The sequence below is a fragment of the Mobula birostris genome, chromosome 1 (assembly GCF_030028105.1).
Source record: "Mobula birostris isolate sMobBir1 chromosome 1, sMobBir1.hap1, whole genome shotgun sequence".
In the NCBI taxonomy this organism is placed as follows: Eukaryota; Metazoa; Chordata; class Chondrichthyes; order Myliobatiformes; family Myliobatidae; genus Mobula; species Mobula birostris.
This window is the reverse complement of record NC_092370.1, coordinates 159,823,513-159,844,470: the sequence shown is the minus strand read 5'-3', so window position 1 is coordinate 159,844,470 and position 20,958 is coordinate 159,823,513. Positions and strand designations below refer to the sequence as shown.

Below are 20,958 nucleotides of genomic sequence, written 5' to 3'. Positions count from 1 at the left end.
CCCCCGACTTTTTATTCTGGCGTCTTCCCCCTTCCTTTCCAGTCCTGACGAAGGGTGTCAGCCCAAAACGACGGCTACTTATTAATTTCAATGGATACTGCCTGACCTGCTGAGTTCCTCCAGCATTTTGTGTGCGCTGCTCTGGATTTCCAACATATGCAGACTTGAGAGTGTTCTTCATCACACCTTCAACCAGATGAAACAAAACCAGTTGCCTAATGTTTAGAAGAAATTCAATCTCAGGGAGCACTTGTCCTTTGCTCAGCTTTCAACCGACCCTGACACCTTTTACCCTCTGCATTACCTAGGATGTAGGAGAGATTTCCACTGAATGCAATTCTTATTCCTTCCCTTATTGCTGCTGCCTTTTTCATTACCACTGCATTGCCAGCATTCGCTTCCTTGGTTTTTGGATTAAAGTCTGTCACAAGCCTTGTGCCCCATCAGGCCGGTGCTTATGTTGGTTTCCGTGGCGTGAAGTGACTGAGAGTACGAGACTCCCCCCCAGGTAGGATGCCAGTCTATCGCGAGGTTAACCCCCAGCATTTTTTTGCCAGGACCCATTCTCAGCTGGGTAGACTGGAGCATTATGTGGTTAAGTGCTTTGCTCAAGGACACACACGCTGCCTCGGCCGAGGCTTGAACCCACGATCTTCAGATCACTAGTCCAACGCCCCAACCACTTGGCCACGCGCCACACTCTTCCTTGGTTGGGCAGCTGGAAAGACCCTGTCCTTCCCTCTTGTCTCATTAGTGCCTAACCAGCTCCACTTTCCCTCAGCACTCCTTTTCCATTTCTGCATGTTCCAAATCCTTTTAGGTTTATTTTTCAGTTAGTTCCTCATCTATTCCCATTCTGTCTCGGTTAGCTTTTTACAACCAGTCCTACACTTTAGTCTTCAGTCGTGGACACCCGAATGGAACATAGTAGGCAGTGCGAGGAGAAACAAATAATACAAATTTTAAAGTGCGAAGCAGGAAAAAAAAAACAAAGCAACCGGGAGGACCAAATTGCTTTTCCAAGCTTCATTTTTCTGTCTCATTCAGAATTAGATAACACATTAATTCTGTAAGCCTTCCCTTTGCCCTCATGAGAATGTGCTCAAAGCCCATTGCTGATTACTAATTCACTAACAAATCGAAGCTGCCTGGGCCTGATCTCTGAATTATCCCTCTGCCAGTTCACTATTTTTATGCTTGTCTATTCTCTTAACCCTCCTGAAGCTATTCTAGCAATATTATGATCACTCTTCCCCAACTACTATCCTGCTCAAACTTACTACATTTCCTTCCACGTTAGCCCAGTAAATGAAGTTTTTAGGAATTCATATTCCCGAAATTCCAAATTCAGTTTTAAAAAAAAATTGGTTTTCTTGGGTTTCTAACTTTGGAAGTTAGGATTCCAAACTGAGAATTCTATTCCAAACTGTATTCAATTTCCACTCTTTGTCCTTTCTACTGTTAGCACACCTCCTGTATCAGGATAATGGAAGTTTGGCATGGCGACTACTTTCTCCTTCCTGCTGACTGGGGGCCTACTCTGCTCACTCATTTATCTCTAAAGAAGCAACGTCCCGTGTGATATTTGTATTTCAGTTACAGCTCTAATGTACTAAACCATCCAAAGTGCTTCCTAGGAATGTAATAAAAACCAGCAATAGTGACTGCATTCACTTCTGTCCCCCCCCCCCAACACTCCAGAATTTCTGGCATATTGCTGGTGTCTTCCACAGTGAAGACTGATGGAAAATACTTACTCAGTTTTCCCGCCATTCCTTTGTTCCCCAGTACTACCCCTCCATCATTTTCCAGCGGTTAATGCCCACTTTTGCTTCTTTCACTCCTTAAATATCAGAAAAAACTCAATCCCTCCAGTCCCCCCCAACTGAGTCCTCATAAATCTCCTCTGCACCTTTTAGCCTCTTTAAAGGCAAGAAAGAGAGATGCAGTAGGCTCGTAAGGCCCAGTGACCTGAAACAGGCTTGTTTTGCTGCTTCTTGCCTTCTGGGTGTCCTGTCGAGCATCGTGGGTACGCCATGTTGGTGCCAGATTGTGTGGCAACACCTGTCGGCTGTCCCCAGCACATCCCGAGGTCGTGTTGGTTGTTAACGCAGATGATGCATTTCACTGTCTGTTTTGAGAAATAAATTCGAATCTGTGGTGTGGGCCTTTTGTACCGAGATGTCGCGGCTAGCCCTGTGAAATGCTGTCACTCCCCCTGTGTTCAGCACTGAAACCAGACACTACATTCCAAGCTCCATATGGGAAGGGGTTCCCCAGTGGACAAAGGAAAAGATTCAAGCCTCCTTGGATACCAAAAGAAAATGCAATATTGCCATTGGCCCAGGACTGTTTGAAGATTTGGGGATGGTCTTGAGAAGCTCAAGGACACAGATCAGAAGTACGTAGAGGCTGAAAGATCACACCTACTCACAAACTACACGCCCTCTGATGCCATTAGATACCCCGTCTCATCTGTGGCAAAGATCCCAATGGCCTTGGGCACCTCAGAAGCCACAGAGACAGAATCAAAGCAAGCCACCTTTGAACCCCAGCAGATGCTCTGGATAATGAATTCAGTGCTGCAGTCAAAGGGTTCCTGGGTCAGATGGATTGCGAGTCTCTCTGCTGCTTAGCTGTCCATTCATAGCCTATGCAACGGCCGCTGCAGAGGGGCGTGAGAGCCACTACTTGCAGCACATGTTTTACTTACACACACACAAACACACTTACTTTACAGATTAGTGTGCCCATGCTTGTCCCTTTAACACACAGGCTACTGCAGTTGGCCCTCTCGTAACCAAGGCTACGTGTGCCTTTGAAACTTATTTCATCACCAACTTTAACTCCAAAGGACTCCCTTTGTCAAAGTACAGTTGAGCTCTGGGAATGGATACTTCTCCTCCTCCAATACAAAAGGCCACTTCCATGGTACTCCGACCCACACAAGTTTAACCCCTGCTTTACCCAGTGCCTGCAAGCACAATAGGGATATTGTTCAGCCACAATATGCTCTCCGAGATTATTCTCCTCTGCCACTTCCACAGGCTTCCTGGGAATTGAAATGTGACCTTCTGTATGTCAGCAAAGGAGTGGAGGGGGAGAACTGTGCACTAATGTGGCTGTAGTGATCTCTTAGTATGTCTACGCTGGCAGACAGCTATACACGTTACCAGAACATCCTGTGAAACCCTCAATCGTAGAGGTTTTATGTACACCGATAATGTCCATTGGTCTCATGTAATGATTACTATTCCAAAATAGCTTCTTGACTTGGACAAATTATCATCTACTGCATTTGGTTCTGTGTAATTTCAGTTTCTAAACTTCATCCAAGATTTTCAAACTTTTCAGAGCCATGCATGAAGGATCTTCGAAAGACGAGGAAAGTGGGATGTTTCCTGTTTCACTACAGAGGTGGTTCAGGAGAAATTAAGTGCCTGGAAACAGGAAGGGAATGAAGGAGATGATCGAATGAGGTTGTATCCACTGGGGGTTGGTAAACAGCAGAGACGAGGAGGTGACTGACATAGAAGGGGTGAGATGGAGGGCTCTACTGTCAGGATCCGAGAGAGGAGGATATATTCACCCCACGACGGGCCTCAGATTGCCTCCCACACAAGCCACGTTTCCATTCATAGGGAGCACAAGGTATAAGGGTAGCACAGTAGCATAGTGGTTAGCACAACGCTTTATAGTCCAGGCGACACAGAACATGGAACGCAGGCATCTACAGCACATTACAGGCCTTTCGGCCCACAATGCTTGCCAAACCATGCAACCTACTCTAGAAAATGCCTGGAATTTTCTAAGCTCCATGGTCCCATCTAAGAGACTCTTAAAAGACCCTATTGTATCCACCTCTACCACCATCACTACCAGTGCATTCTACGCACCCACCACTCTCCGTGTGGAAAGCTTACCCTTTGTACCTACTTCCAAGCACCTTAAAACTGTGCCCTCTCCTGCTAGCCATTCCAGCCCTGAGAAAAAGCCTCTGGCTATCCACATGATCAATGCCTCTCATCATCTTATACACCTCTATCAGGTCACCTCACATCCTCCGTCGCTCCAAGGAGAAAAGGCCAAGTTCGCTCAACCTATTCTTATAAGGTACGCTCTCCAATCCAGGCAACAGCCTTGTAAATCTCCTCTTCACTCTTTCTATAGAATCCATATCTTTCCCAGGTTCAATTCCTGCCACTGCCTGTATGTTCTCCCCATCATTGCGTGGGTTTCCCCACAGCATTCCGGTTTCCTCGCACAGCCAACTGGTCAGTGTACACTGTGCTGTGATTTAAGGCATCTGTTAGTCTAGCGAGACCATGGACCTGTGCCTGGAAAGTCTTCACTCTCCAGGGCGCAGGCCTGGACAAGGTTGTATGGAAGACCAGCAGTTGCCCATGCTGCAAGTCTCCCCTCTCCACGACACCAATGTTGTCCAAGGGAAGGGCATTAGGACCCATACAGCTTGGCACCAGTGCCATCGCAGAGCACTGTGTGGTTAAGTGCCTTGCTCAAGGACACAACACTGGGGCTCGAACTCACGACCTTCAGGTCGCTAGTCCAATGCCTTAAGCACTTGGCCACGTGCTGTGATTAGGCTAACATTAAATCAGGGGATTGCTGTGCACTGTGGCTCGAAGGACTGAAAGAGCCTGTTCTGCATCTCAATAAATAAAAGTCATCTGGGGCATAATTCACAACCAAGGTTTGGACTGGGAGCCCACCTCAACCAGAGGTGGAGGCAGCTGGTGAGAGCTTTCAACGATAGAAATTCAACTCTCAGATCTAAACCATCATAAGAAGAATGTTTCAGTTTTAAGAACAGACCAGAGAGGCCGAGGTTTGTTTACCTGGGCATCGAGAAGCCTGAGGTAATCAGAATTGAAGCTCAGAGACAGGGTAGGTAGGAAGAAATCTTCCAGAGCAGAAGTACCTAAAAGTAGAGAGTGGGGTAAGAGGTCTGGAGGGGAATCTGGGGAAGATTTTATTTTCACCCAGATGGTGGTTTGGCTTGAATCTATGACACTGAGAGAAGAGTGGAGGCAGAGTCTCTGACAAGGTTTAAATATCTCGAAGTGCATTCACACTGCCAAAGCACAGCAGACCAAGAGCTGGCTGATTGGATTAGTGTAGTGATGTATGCCGGCCATTCGATTACCTATCTACATTCATCTGGGTGTAGAAATAGGCTGCAGGGCCGACCCTGTGCTATGACACAATGGGAAGCGGGTACAGCAGGGGTCTATCCAACTCTTGAGACTGGCCTGTCCATCATTCAACAGAATCATCTCCGATTCAACTGTACATACAGTACTATGCAAAAGTCTCAGGCTAGGGTGCCCAAGACTTATAGAACATAGAATAGTACAGCACATTACAGGCCCTTCGGCCCACAGTGTTGTGCTGACGCTCAAACCCTGCCACCCATATAACCCCCCACCTTAAATTTCTCCATATACCTGTCTAGTAGTCTCTTAAACTTCACTAGTGTATCTGCCTCCACCACTGACTCAGGCAGTGCATTCCACGCACCAACCACTCTCTGAGTAAAACACCTTCCTCTAATATCCCCCTTGAACTTCCCACCCCTTACCTTAAAGCCATGTCCTCTTGTATTGAGCAGTGGTGCCCTGGGGAAGAAGCACTGGCTATCCACTCTATCTATTCCTCTTAATATCTTGTATACCTCTATCATGTCTCCTCTCATCCTCCTTCTCTCCAAAGAGTAAAGCCCTAGCTCCGTTAATCTCTGATCATAATCCATACTCTCTAAACCAGGCAGCATCCTGGTAAATCTCCTCTATACCCTTTCCAATGCTTCGACATCCTTCCTATAGTGAGACGACCAGATCTGGACACAGTACTCCAAGTGTGGCCTAACCAGAGTTTTATAGAGCTGCATCATTACCTCGCGACACTTAAACTGTATCCCTCAACTTATGAAAACTAACACTCCATAAGCTTTCTTAACTACCCTATCTACCTGTGAGGCAGCTTTCAGGGATCTGTGGACATGTACCCTCAGATCCCTCTGCTCCTCCACACTACCAAGTATCCTGCCATTTACTTTGTACTCTGCCTTGGAGTTTGTCCTTCCAAAGTGTACCACCTCACACTTCTCCGGGTTGAACTCCATCTGCCACTTCTCAGCCCACTCCTGCATCCTATCAAAGTCTCTCTGCAATCTTTGACAATCCTCTACACTGTCCACAATACCACCAACCTTTGTGTCGTCTGCAAACTTGCCAACCCACCCTTCTACCCCCACATCCAGGTCGTTAATAAAAATCACGAAAAGTAGAGGTCCCAGAACAGATCTTTGTGGGACACCACTAGCACAGACTTTTGTACAGTTTTTAAAGTCTGTCATGAGCCTTGTGGCTCATCAGGCTGGTGTTTACGCTGGTTTACATGGCGTGAAGTGACTCCCCCCCACCCCTCAGACACCAGTCTATCGCGAGGTTAACCACCAGCATTTTTGCCGGTACCCATTCTCAGCTGGGTGGACTGGAGCAGTGTATGCTTAAGTGCCTTGATACACACGCTGCCTTGGCCGAGACTCGAACCCACGACTTTCAGATAGTGAACCCAACGCCCTAACCACTTGGCCACGCGCCACACACTTTTGTACAGTACTGTAGGAATTTTATGCATTGCACTGTACTGCTGTCACAAAAACAAATTCATGACATATATGAGTGATGATAAACCAGATTCTGATCTGGATCTCTATTGTGGACTGAGAGTGGGAAGGGGACAGGGAGAGGGGAGTCATGGTTGGGAAGAGGGGAAGGGAGAGGGGAGGGAGCAGGAAGCACCAGAGAGACAGTCTGTAATGATCAATAAACAATAAACCAGCTGTTTGGAATCAAATGACCTTGCCTGGTGTCTCAGGGCTGGGGGTGTCTGTGCCTGAGCCATTCCCACCCCCCCCGTCCCTCCCCCCCGGTACTCGTTCTCTGCCACCTGACCTACACCCCTCCCATAGCACTCACCCTCACCATTCTCAACATCCTTTGCTCCCGTCAGATTTACAAACTCGCTCTCCGCTCCACGTTGACAAGTACAGTACTACGTAAAAGTACTTTTATATAAAAGTATATAAGACCTTTGCACAGTATTGTACCTCAGAACCCCTTTCACCATAACCCTTAATCCCCTAAGTGATTAGAAACCCATCTCAACCTTTAATAGACACAAGACTCTGGCCCCACAGTACTTGGTGACAAAGAACTCCAAAGACCCAGGCCTCCTGGAGTTGAAACTACTCGGCTCTGAAGGCCCATGCAGGTGGTCAGCAGTGGGGTTCTGTCCCCGGGGACTGCTCACGAGGTAGAAATGGACATTAGCACCGTGGGAAGGGATCACAGAAACAGCTGTGAGTGACAGGAGAGGAAGCAGGCACACGAGTGGTATCCAGTCAGCTTCACCTTCGCAGTTAAGTGAGTATGCTCAGATGGACCCAACCCAATTGCTGCAGCATGCAATGGTGGCGTGGGGTGGGGGAGGAGAGGAGGGGGAGAGAGCACACAGAAATGCTCCTTTCCTACCCATCAGAGGAATTACGCAGCCCCTAAGTATCTGACAAGCCTATCCCACCAGTCTCCCAAACGTTCACGTGTACAATTTGGGGATTTGTCACTTGGGAAGGACTGGAAAGGGGTAAGGGGGAGGCCTTGCAGCAGCTCGAATACGACAGTGCAGTCCGTGTTCTAAAACACAAAACCTCTGAACACAGCAGACCCTTCAAACACTTCATCTTTGAATCTAATCTACTGTACATCTGACCTGACCCGACCCGACCTCAATAGTATGTAAAGGAGGGAGACTGACCCCCCACACTAAACTGAACCTGTACCTGACCCAGTGTCCAACTTCCTGCAGATACAAGAGACTGCACGTTCCAGAATACAGAGCAATGCTCATTGTTGATGAAACTTTGTGGGTCTGGCAGAATCTGTGGAGAGAAATGGACAGTCGACATTTTGGGTCCAAATGGAGGGTCTCGACAAAAACATCAACTGTCCATTTCCCTCTACAAATGCTGTCAGGCTCATGGAGCTCGAGATCAGTTATCATTACTGACTTAGGAAGAGAAATTTGTGCTTTTGTGGCAGCTGGACCATGCAAAGACATAAAAATTACCAAAACATTACAAAAATATCATGCAAAAAAAAAGCAGTAACATGGACCATTCAGAAACCTGATGGAGGGGAAGAAATCTCTGAGGGAATCTTTAGGCTCCTGTAGAGATCACGTTTCAGATGATGAGGATTTTTATTAATGGATGCCGCCTTCTTGAGGTACTGTCTCATGAAGGTGTCCTTGAAGGCTGTGCCCATGATGAAGCTCACCAAGTCCACATTCCTCTCCAGCCTCTTACGATCCAGTTTTCATACCAAGCAGTGATGCAAACAGTCCAAATGATCTCGACCATAGAAATCTGCAAGAGTCCTTCATGAGGTACTAAATCTCCTCCTAAAGAGGTGTACCCTCTCTGTGATTCCATCTACGTGTTGGGCCCAGATCCTTGGGAGATGTTGATGCCCAGGAACTTGAGGCTGCTCACTCTTCCCACCGCTGACTCCTCAGTGAGGACGGCTTTGTGTTCTCCTGACTTCCCCTTCCTGGTCCACAATGAACTCCTTGGTCTTGCTGACGTTGAAGCAGCTCAACCTGCCCACTGGGCACTGGCGTGGTCGCTCACATTTTGAAGCAGCTGAGAACCTCAGAGTGCAGCAGTGAGGGGTTGGAGATGTTGGTCAGATCAGGTGTTCAGTACTCAGTCAGATACGCTTTCAGGGCTCAAAGCCGTGAGGATTCATCCTCTTGAAGGATGTTGGCCTCTGAGGCAGATGACAAGTTTCTCCAGCATGTTAAGTGTTGCTGCAGACCTTCTGTGGTCTCCAAACTGAGCAAGAGCAAACCCTGTAGACTTGGGGAAGGGGAGCTGCATGGTTTACACACAACCCCCGCAGTGTTGACATCTCAGTGCCCCCGTTGGCCCTCCCACCATTGGGTGAACAACATTTCCTCTCATCAGTAACCCCCCAAAAGAAATCCTTCAGAAGATCTTAAAATTTAAACAAGATCAGGCCATGAAATCAACAAAAACAGAATGGAATAGCAAGGATGTTGTGCCTGCCCCTAGGCCCTTGGTGCTCAAAAGGAAGACCCAGCCATGGGAAGAGTAGGAGGTACGATGCCATTCTCCTGCACTTCAGTGAACGGCAGGCTTTTCTCCAGAAGAAACAAAAGGAAGCAAAAGTGATCCATCACCACATTGGCAGTGAGCCTGTCTAGACTGGACAGCAGATCTGAAGGTGCGGCATCCTCACAGTGAAACCATTGACTCCCCACCATCTCCTTGGGCATGCTCTGCTCTTTCTAATTATAGAATGAGGACCACTGGTATCAATCAGGAGAGGGTCATTATAAGCGAAGAGAAAGGGATGGAGCAGTGACTTCAGACCCTGCTTGAGAAGAGTTAGGACTGGCCCAGTGGGAGGAGGTTACCACCAGTTCACTCCTGACCAAGGGCAAACATTTCAGACCACACAAGGAAGGAAAACTGATTCACATAAATGGTGCCTCTCACAATCTGGAGATCTTCACAGCTGCTGAAACCTTTCAAACTTGGGCTTGAATTGCAAAGGAGGGAGGGCAGGAGAGCAGGGGAAAGGGGTGCAGTAAGTATATTACCAATGCACCCATGGGAAGTGGGATGACAATAGCTTCGGTCTCAAATGCCTTGCCCATCCTTCCTGACTAGAGAGCAATTGGCCTGTGGTTGGTCATCGAGGGCAGGGTGGTGGGAGATAGGAGAAGGTAGGGGTGGGGCAGAGGGAGGAGCACACTGATCTGGTGCTTACCAGCATTGGAATCGTTCATACAGTCATTTGGAATTGGGATATAGAGGTGAGGGATTGGGAAGAGGAAATATCCTGGCAGCCGAATCGGGAGCAGATGTTTATGGAAGACAGGCGACGGGAAGAATTGGGAATGGAAGCTGAGATGAATATTTGGTTTTCAGGAGATTGCTGGATTGTAGGGACATTGGGGTACAGGTGCAAGGCTTGAGGGGGAAGGTGGTAGATTGGGAGGGTTGTTTTAGTGTAAGAGCTGAGAGAGGCAGTACAAAGCTGGAGGAAAACACGACATATTCTACCTCTCAGGTTGGTGTTGGCGCATTTAAGATCCTAATTGCCAGGGATGGGTGGTCTCAGAACAGCAAGATCCAAGATCTGCCCCTCTTCCCCCACCACCGTTAAACAGGGAACAAGGTGATCTCATCTCTCCCTGGTGCAGATACCGCTTGAAGTGGCAAGGTGAGGTTCTGAAAACAGAGAGGGTTCATTCACTGGCACAAAAGATTCTGCAGATGCTGAAGATCTTGAGTAACACACACAAACTGGTGGAGGAACTCAGCAAATTAGGCAGCATCTTTGAAGGGGAATCAACAGTTGACTTTTCAAGCTAAGACCCTTCATCAGGACTCTTTCTCGACTGAGATCAAAGCCAGAGACTGAGGCAATGGGGTCTGATGAAGGGTCTTAGCCTGAAACATTGACAGTTCATACCTCTCTGTAGATGCTGCCCGATCTGCTGAGCTCCCCAAGCATCTGCGTGCATTGCTCTTTCAATGGCCCACTTACACCTGGATACTTGTCACAAGCAGGACCTTCTTTGGATTAGTTCGATTTTCAATTAACACACCAGCGCAGTGCAATTCAGCCCTCACTGAGTTGTGCACACAGCATGATCCCACGACCAGTCATGTAAATGAGCAAATACCTTGCTCGTCAGCCGATATGAATCGGAGGGCCAGTACACCAGGGAGGAGCGTCCTTTTCCTGACTGGTGGCTACTTCATGTCAAGCTAAGAACGTAGACAGAATTTAGTTCAGTGTCACCAAATAGAAACAAACAGCACTTGAAGAAACTGAACCGGCCAAACAACATTCGTGCAAGGTTGCATTTTATTCTAACTCTCTTCCCCACACCCACACAGATCTGTCCGCTCTCAGCCCTCTCCTTTGCTATGGGAGGCCACACGCAAACAGGAAGGACAACATCCCATATTCCACCTGGAATAGAGAACTCAGGATCTTCCACTTTCAGATATCCCACATCCCCGGCGCTCTCTTCCCACATACACGCTTGCCCCTCCACCCCATTCTCTTCTCCCTCCATTCCGTCCTGGTTCCATCTTCGTATCATGCCCTCCCCATCCATTGGTAAGCTCCACAGTAGGTTCCCTTAGTGGCTCGATCCATTCCCTGCCAGACTCCATCCCAACCTCCCATCTGTACTGACAATCTATCCTCTTCTTCTCTCTGTCCTGGGCCTTGACTTTTGCCTCCACAGATGCTGCCCGACCCACCAAGTACTGCCAGTGTCTGCAGCCTCCATGAAGACATTTCTCCAGACTGTACTGACCCACTAGAATGCACAACGCCCTCCATAATTCTACCTCAGGCACTGACCTCAATTGCATTTTCACTCTTCACCTCACTGATGGCTACAGAGACCACTATTAACAGAATACACTGCAAGTCCAACTCTCACAGCATGGAAACAGGCCATTTGGCCCACCAAGTCTATGCTGACCATCAAACTCCCATTGGATGACTTGGTCAGGCTGGGTGAGTGGGATGATGCATAGCAGATGCAGTTTATTGTGAATAAATGTGAGGTTATCCACTTTGGTGGTAAGAACAGGAAGGCAGATTATTATCTAAATGGAGTCAAGTTAGGAAAACGGGAAGTACAACGAGATCTAGGTGTCCTTGTTCATCAGTTACTGAAAGTAACCATGCAGGTACAGCAGGCAGTGAAGGAAGTTATTGGCATGTTGGCCTTCATAACAAGGGGAATTTTGAGTATAGGAACAAAGAGGTCCTTCTGCAGTTGTACAGGGCCCTGGTGAGACCACACCTGGAGTATTGTGTGCAGTTTTGGTCTCCAAATTTGAGGAAGGATATTCTTGCTATTGAGGGAGTGCAGCATAGGTTCACAAGGTTAATTCCCGGGATGGCAGGACTGTCATATGTTGAAAGATTGGAGCAACTGGGCTCGTATACACTGCAGTTTAGAAGGATGAGAGGGGATCTGTTTGAAACATATTAGATTATTAAGGGATCGGACACGCAGAAGGCATGAAGCATGTTCCCACTGATGGGTGAGTCCAGAACCAGAGGCCACAGTTTAAGAATGAAGAGTAGGCCATTTAGAACGGAGTTGAGGAAAAACTTTTTCACTCAGAGAGTGGTGGATGTATGGAATGCTCTGCCCCAGGAAGCAGTGGAGGCCAAGTCTCTGGATGCTTTCAAGAAAGAGATGGATAGAGCTCTTAAAAATAGCGCAATCAAAGGTTATGGGGATAAGGCAGGAACTTGATACTGCTTGTGGATGATCAGCCATGATCACAGTGAATGGCGGTGCTGGCTCGAAGGGCCAAATGGCCTACTCCTACACCTATTGTTTGTTGTCTATTTACACCATTCGCATTTTATTCCACCAGACTCTAACACTCACTTTCCCAGAGGTAATTTACCGTGCCCCATTAACATGATTTGCCCATCTTTAGAACGTGGGAGGAAACCGGAGATCCGGCAGGAAGCCAACGCTGTCACAGAGGGGATGTGCAGACTCCACACAGACAGTATGAGGTCAGGATCAAACCTGGGTCAGTGAATCTGTGAGGAAGAGTCTGTACCACCCCATCCCAAAGGGAGCTCCCCAATCCCACCGTCTCCATCACTCAGGGCAAGAGAAGCAGGCGGGAGGGGTCAGAGTGCACAAGGTGCATGTCATCTTGACTCAGAAATATAGAGCTAGGCCTCCATCGTCATTGGGGTTTCGAACTGTGTGAGGTCCTCCAGGAGTTTCAGCCTCTCAGCGAGAACAGCGATAAACAATAAATCTGACCTTGTGACTTTCTGGGACCGTTTTTAGTCTGGAATGGGGCTCAGACTCTGATCTGGCATGATTCAATGGCCTCTCTGATACTGTATGACTCACACACTGCTATTAGGGATGACAGGTGACAGAGGTTTGGAATGGAACTTTACCCGACAGACACAGAACCAGCACACCCTGACCTCTGACACACATACAGACTTAACAAGAACTTAAAATGTAACGTGATCAGGCACTGAAACCACACAAATGGATTGCCAACCAGACTTTCAGCTGAACTGGAAGAGTCCCAAATCTACATTAACACAGTGGCCTTAAAGACAATGAGAACTGCTGACCCTTTATGGCCACATAAACTATGATCTTTCTGTTCTGGCCCACAATGCATTCACATGCAAAACTATTTCATAAAATCAGAAGATTTAGGAGCAGAATTAGGCCATTTGGCCCATTAAGTCTGCTACACCATTTCATCATGGCTGATCCATTTTCCTTCTCAGCCCCGATCTCCTGCCTTCTCCCTGTATCCCTTCATGCCCTGACCAATCAAGAATCTATCAACCTCTGCCTTAAATATATCCAATGACTTGGCCTCCACAGCTGCCGGTGGCAATGAATTTCACAGATTCACCACTCTCTGGCTAAAGAAATTCCCCTCATCTCCATTCTGAAAGGATGCCTCTCTACTCTGAGGCTGTGCCCTCCGGTCTTAGAATTTCAGTAGGAATTCAAGCTGGCTTCTGCCATAGCCTTTATCAAATCAGAGTTTGCTTAAAAAACAAAAAATAAATGTGTTAATCCCTGCATAATAATTGCATTGCGTATCTCAGAGCAAACGAGCAAGTTTATGAATGAACCCCCCAAGGATCCATTTCATTCACAGGAGCTGTCTCAGTCTCACATAACTTGCATAACATAGGGCAGTTACTTTTGTCCCTACCTCCTTTCTGAGATCTTCATTCCATTTTGAATTGTTTAGATTCAAAAGATTAAAGATAAGCTTTATTTGTCACATGTATATCCAAGCATCAACACATACATGTGAAAGGCATTGTTTGTGTCAGCGGCCAACACAGTCCAAGTAAGTCCCGGGGGCAGCCCACAAGTGTATCCCCGCTTCCAGTGTCGACATAGTATACCCACATTTACCAACCCTAACCCATAGGCCTTTAGAATGTGGGGAGAAACTGGAGCACACAGACCCAACTCCCGGCGATGGGAACACCCCCCTCCACCACCTCAGGGCGGAGGTACAATGAACCTCTCCTGGACCATTCCCAGTCTTGCCTGTACCTCCTTCAGTGACTGGGATCCTGAACCATGCCCCACGCTTCAGCTGGGAGCTGTCTGTAAGGAGTTTATACGTTCTCCCAGTGACTGCACAGGTTTCCTCCAGATGGGGAGAACGTACAAACTTCCTACAGACAGCCAGTGGTGAGAATTGAACACCGATCGCTGACTGCTGGCGCTGAAATTTATTCCACCAACTGGTACACTACTGCACCACCCCAATTCCCATTCCAGTCCTTTTCTGTCGGCCTCTCATGTGGAACCAAGAGGATCCAACTTGTTCAGCACATTTGCCCCAACTGTAGCAGAGGAATATTGGAAGTAGGAGCCAGCCATTCAGAGTTTAGATCATGGCTGCCCTGCACCATAACCCCGTTTACCTGGGTACATTTGCCCGACATGAGTCCACCCATCTCAGACTCAAAACCTCTGCGCATCAGAGTTGCCTCATGGCGGGGGGGAGTCAAACTTGGTACCTGTACAAGATGCTGCTTCCCGATGCCCTCCCTGAATAGCTCAGCACTACATTTCAGGATTATGCTCCCAATCTGGCCCACACCCTCTACCATGGGCATTTCTGCTTTATCAAGTTCTCAGAACCTCGGGTATATTGCCCCCGGGGATTCTACATTTCCACAGCACCTACCCGGATTTCAAACCTAATTCTCCTCAGTAAAACCCAGGCTGACAGAGCAGCGTTTACGATCTATATCGCTGGATAATTAGGCTGCACAGAGACTCACTGCTGGAACAGAGGGATCACCACTGCTTTGGACTAGCAGATCAAGGAAGATGGGGGACGTGAGCCTTTTAAACCTTCCTGAGAGGATGGTGGAAGAACTAGTACTTGGTTTATTTTTGTTACATGTGCAAAGCTGTTGTGCATGCCATCCCTAAAGATCATTTCACCACATCAAGGACGCACAAGGGAAAAACAATAAACAGAATGTGCTCCTAGGGTTTGATCTTCTGTCCAACAAGAGGGGGAAGAAGACAGAATGTCTAGTTTTTGATTACACTAGCTGCTTTTCTGAGGCAGCAAAGTGTAGACAAAGTCTATGAAAGGACTGGAACATGGACTGTTTATTCTTCTCCATAGATGCTGCCTGACCTGCTGAGGTTGTCCAGCATCTTGTGTTTGTTGTTCTGGATTTCCAGTATCTGCAGAACCTTGTGTCTGGTGTTACAGAGGGAAGGCGGGCTTCTGGAGATGCTGACCTATGTCCACAACTCTCTGCAGTTTTGGGCAGAGTAGTTGCCATACCAAGCCGTGGTGCATCTGGATTGGATGCTTTCCATGGTGCATTGATAAAAATTGGTGAGGGTCTACAGAAATCTTTGAGTATTTTTAAGTGAGAGGCAGATACGTTTACTGATAAATCAAACAAATGTGGAGTTAAGGTTACCAGCAGATCAGTCGTGACCTTCTTAATTGGAGGAGGAGCAGGTTCGAAGGCCAATTGACCTACTCCTGCTCTTCATTCCTACGTCCGTCCCACTCACCTTCTCGGCCAGTAGTTCCCGGATCTTGCCCGCCTGCAGCCGGAACCTGTAGAGCTGGGACTCCAGCGCCACACACCGCTTCTGCCAACTGGAGCCAACATTACCGCTCTCTGCCACCATTGCCATGGTAACTGGCTTTCACCAGCGACAGGAAGGCTTTGTGGCCCTCTGACCCTGCAAACACAGAGACAATATTGAATCACTAGCGCACAATTGGCTGGTGTCTTTCTGAGTGATAGAAGCACAAAGGCAAGCCTCGATCATCTTAGCCAACAAAGTAAGGCAACTAAAAACAGTAGAAGTTAGCCCTTCCTGAAGAACATACCAACTTGCATCTTCCCATCAGCTTCCTCCACCACAGAACACGGCCTCAGTAACCTTACAGCAATGGCGAAGATTAGGATCTGCTGTAAGACTGGAAGATGAAGCTGCCAACTGTCCCACAAACGGCAAGGTGATCATGTTGAAGAGAATGTCCCTATTTCTTCAGAAAGCTAAGGAAATTCAGTCTATCCCTGATAACCCTCAACAATGTTTCACAGATGCACCGCAGGAAGCAGCCTAACTGGATGCATCACAGTTTGGTATAGCAACCACTTTGCCCAAGGATGCAAGAAATCGCAGGGAGCTGTGAACACAACCCAGTCTCTCAGGAAAACCAGCCTCCTCTCCATTGTCCCTGGCAACACTTGCTGGGAAAGTAGCTGACACAATTAAAGACCAGTCCCACCCCAAACATTCTTCTCCACTTCTACTGAGCAGAGATGCAAAAGATGGAAAACACAAACCCTGGGCCCAAGGACGGCTTCTGTTGCACGATTGTAAGAATAGACCTCTTGTACGATAAAGATGAAGTCTTGACCTCTCTGTCTGTCTCATCATGGTCCTTGCACTTTATCTGTCTGCCAGCACTGCACGCTCAGTAACCGTAACATACACTCAGTGGCCATGTTGTTAGGTACAGGAGAGGAACCTGGTGTGCCCTACTGCTGCAGTCCATCCACTCTGAGTGCCATGCATTCAGAGACGCTCTTCTGCACACCACTGTCGTAACACCTGCCTATTTGAGTTAGTGTCACCTTTTTGTTAGCTTGAAAAAAAAACTGGTCATTCTCCTCTGACAAGGTGTTTTCGCCCACATAACTGCCACTCACTGGATGCTTTTTGTTTCTCTGTAAACTCTAGAGACTATTGTGTGTGAAAAATCACAGGAGATCAGCAGTTTCTGAGATATCCAAACCACCCTGTCTGACACCAACAATCATTCCCAGTCAAAGTCACTTAGATCACATTCTTCCCCATTCTGATGTTTGGTCTGAGCAACTGAACCTCTTGACCATGTCTGCATGCTTTTACACATTGAGTTGTTGCCACATGATTGGCTGGTTAGATATCTGCAGTAACAGCAGGTGTACCTAATAATGTGATCACTCAGTGAACGTCAGCATTTTGTGTTTGCATTTCCAGCAACTGCAGAATCTTGTGTTTGCAATGTGCCCTCTGGTTTTGTTTTCCTTTTGTACCACATTGAAGTATGGAATAATCTGTCTGGATGGTGAGCAAACAAAACCGTTTCACAGTACGTCAGCGCATACAAACTAATCACCAGTTTCACACGATGTCGACTGAGGGACAAATACAGGGCAGGAGCAAGCAACAAACTGTTGGAGGAACTCAGCAGGTCCAGCAGCATAGTGAGAAGGAATTGTCCAGATCCTGCATCAGGACTGATTAAATACAGTACTGTGCAAAAGTCTCAGGAACATATATATAGCAAGGGAGCCCTAGACTTGTACAGTACTGTAGTCATTTTATGAATTGCACTGTACTGCAGCCGCAAAAAAAAAATTCATGACATACATGAGTGATGATAAACCTGATTCTGATCTGGGTCCCTGTTGTGGACTGAGAGTGGGATGAGGGCAGGGAGAGGGGAATCATGGTTGGGAAAAGGGAAGAGAGCAGAGGAGTGGATAGCACCAGAGAGACATTCTGTAATGATCAACACACCAGCAGCCGTCCCTGGCACTCCTTCTCTGCCACCTGTCCTACAGCCCTCCCACGGCCCTCCACCCTCACCATTCCCAACATCTTTGCCCTGCCAGATTTACAAACTTGCTCTCCATTCCACGTTGACAAATACTGCACTGTGGAAAAAGTGTTAGGCACCCTACCTATATATATGTGCCTAAGAGCTTTGCACAGTACTGTAAACACAGGGAAGAACTTACATAAATCAGTAGTCAAGTACATGGCTAACGGAGCCCTAGTTTCACAGTTCAGTTGAAAATCTCAGGCAGTGCAGAATTCCCTCGTTCTGGTCTGGAATATGATGCTGGATCTTACATGAACTCACCTCCTCTATCACCTCTGGCGCTCCCACACATTCTCAGAGAAAAAAAGCAAAATGGCAGGAAGATGCACTCTGCCTCTGGTGGCATTGAGCAAACTGGGCTTTGGGGTCAAGGGTCTCTTTGAAAATTCAAAAGAAATTGCCAGAAAGATATGTTCAAACAAAACTTTGTATGGAACTCATAAGGCCCTGGACTTACCCAAACATTTCCACCTACTCTCTCACACTCGATGCTCGCAAACTATGTTAATTGGAATAATCAGTGCACAATGGGCCAAGTGTCTTTCTGCATGACAGCCACATTAAGACAAGGCTTGATAATCAAACACTGTACAGAACAGTCAGCAGAGCAGCTCAGTTGTTGAGAGGCAACAGCAACTGGAGCACAAGAAGCTGAGACAAGCCCATCTGAGAACCACATGGCTTAAACCTCATTAAACCCAATGCTGGAGCAGCACAAACCTCTGAGCCTGCGACTCAACCCATTCATTTCAGCCAGTTACAAAGCAGGAATTGCTCCCTCCTCGCATCCAGTAAACTTTTACAGTGCTCTGCTTTTTTTGTCCAGCAATGACTAAACCAAGGGCAGGTCACTGATCCCAGGAATTCAACACAATTTGCACCTGCCTCACACCCTTGACCAAGGGCAGCCCAGTGGTGCAAAGCACTAGATACCCAGGTTCAATGCTGACCTTGGGCGCTATCTATGTGGACTTTGCACGTTCTCCCTGTGACTAAATAGGTTTCTCCAGGTGTTTTCCCAGAGACATGTGGGTTCAAAGGTTAATTGGCTGTTGTAAATTTCCCCTTGCTGATGGGTAATGAACAGAATCTGGGTTGAGTTGATAATGCCCAAACCACTAAATAAAAGAATTGAGGTAGTAGGATTAGTGTAAATGGATGATTGATGGTTAGTATGGACTTGATGGGTTGAAGGGCCAATTTCCATGCTGTTTCTTCCTCTATGAGTCTATTAAATTCCAACGTACACAAAGGAACACTACTGCAAGTTCTGTTTACTCACACCTTGAAGATGACAGGCATTAAACTGGTCAGACCAACACCCAGATAGTGTGTTAATAGTTCTGCCGTATGACTGTGGTCAAACCAGGGAAGTGTTTAGAGTCGGGGGGGGGCGCGGGGTACGCTACTCTCGTTAATGAGGACTGGTAGCACCACCGCTAAAGCTCCATGCACGGTCAAGGACACCAGTGATAATGAGTGTCTAGGACTAGTGTAAACACATCTTGTTTGGGGAAAAAGCATGTTGTGATGATATAAACTAAGACTCACTGAGTTAACCAGAACAGAAACAGGCCCCTCAACCCAAAGAGTCCAGGTTGACCCCCCACCCCCCAAGCACCCATTTATACCAATAATGCACTCATCCCTTTCAGCTTCATTAACTCCCCGCGGTCATTACCACTCACCTGCACACTAAGGACAATTCACACTGGTCAATTGAAGCCCTTGAAAAGACAGAATACACGCAGGCACAGAGAAAACAAGCAACTCCACACAGACAGCTCCTGAGGTCAGCATTACCTTGGGACACTGGAGGTGTGAAACATCATACCTTCCTCACAAAGATCCCACTAATTAACGGCATTTAATAAACTTTGTTCCTATTCTTTCACTCTTGCGTCAATTCAAAGTTTGAAGTGAATTTATTATCAAAGTACTGTAAATATGTCACTGTATACGACCCTGAGATTCACTGTCTTGTGGACATAACTCAATAAATCCATAATAGAATAATAACTTTAACAGAATCAATGATAGACTGCACCAAATTGGGTGTTCAACCGGAGTGCAGAAGACAACAAAACCACAAATACAAAAAGAAATAGGCATCCGTTGGTCTCGTGAGACCATGGATTTGTGCCTTGGAACGTTTCCAGGGCGCAGGCCTGGGCAAGGTTGTATGGAAGGCCAGCAGTTGCCCATGCTGCAAGTCTCCCTTCTCCACACCACCCATGTTGTCTAAGGGAAGGGCACTAGGACCCACACAGCTTGGCACTGGTGTCATCGCAGAGCAATGTGTGGTTAAGTGTCTTGCTCAAGGACACAACATGCTGCCTCAGCTGAGGCTTTAACTAGCGACCTTCAGATCACTAGACCACTTGGCCACGTGCCAACACACAAAAAGAAAGAAAGAATAATAAATAAATGAGCAATAATTATGAGAAAGTGTGATGAAGTGTCCTTGAGAGTGATTCCATAGGCTGTGGGAACATTTCACTGGTGGGACAAGTGAAGCTATCCCTACTGGTTCAAGTGTCTGATGGTTGAGGGTCAGTAACTGTTCTTGAACCCAGTATTGAGAGTCCTGAGGCTCCTGCACCTTCTTCCTGATGGCAATAGCAAGAAAAGAGCATGGCCTGGGTGTGGGTGTCTCAGATAATGGATGCTGCTTCTCTGCAACAGTGCTCCGTGTAGATGTGCTCAATGGTGGGTAGGGCTTTACCCGTGATGGACTGGGCCATATCCACTACAATTTGGAGGATTTTCTGTTCAAAGGCATCGGTGTGCAATTCTGGCTGCAAATCACATTTATCCCTTCAATAGGGCACAGCCAACCACGCCTGACCAAAGGGCTTAAAAAGAGGATTTTCATAGCAGTCATAGAGTCCATTCTCACGTACGGATGCGAGATGTGGACACTCACCAAGACGATGCTAAAGTCTCTAGATGGTTGCTATACACGAATGCTCCGGATGGCTCTTGACCTGAGTTGGCAACAGCACATGACAAACGTCGAGCCCTATGACGACCTACCGATGCTCACCACTAAAATCGAGACGAGAAGACTGCAACTAGCGGGGCACTGTCTACGCCACCCCGAGCTACCTGCCAGCCTAGTCATCATATGAGAGCCCAAGCAT

General features: G+C 47.3%; 1 protein-coding gene across 2 annotated transcripts in view; it reads right to left on the bottom strand.

Moving 5' to 3' along the window:
* plekhh1 (pleckstrin homology domain containing, family H (with MyTH4 domain) member 1) overlaps positions 1-20,958 on the bottom strand; it is a 283,094-nt gene that overhangs the window by 248,280 nt on the left and 13,856 nt on the right. For both annotated transcript variants that reach the window (XM_072265032.1, XM_072265024.1), the window contains exon 2: positions 15,721-15,894. In XM_072265032.1, the coding sequence (XP_072121133.1) occupies positions 15,721-15,846 (126 nt within the window). In that variant the 5' untranslated portion in view covers positions 15,847-15,894. The remainder of the gene's footprint in view (positions 1-15,720; positions 15,895-20,958) is intronic.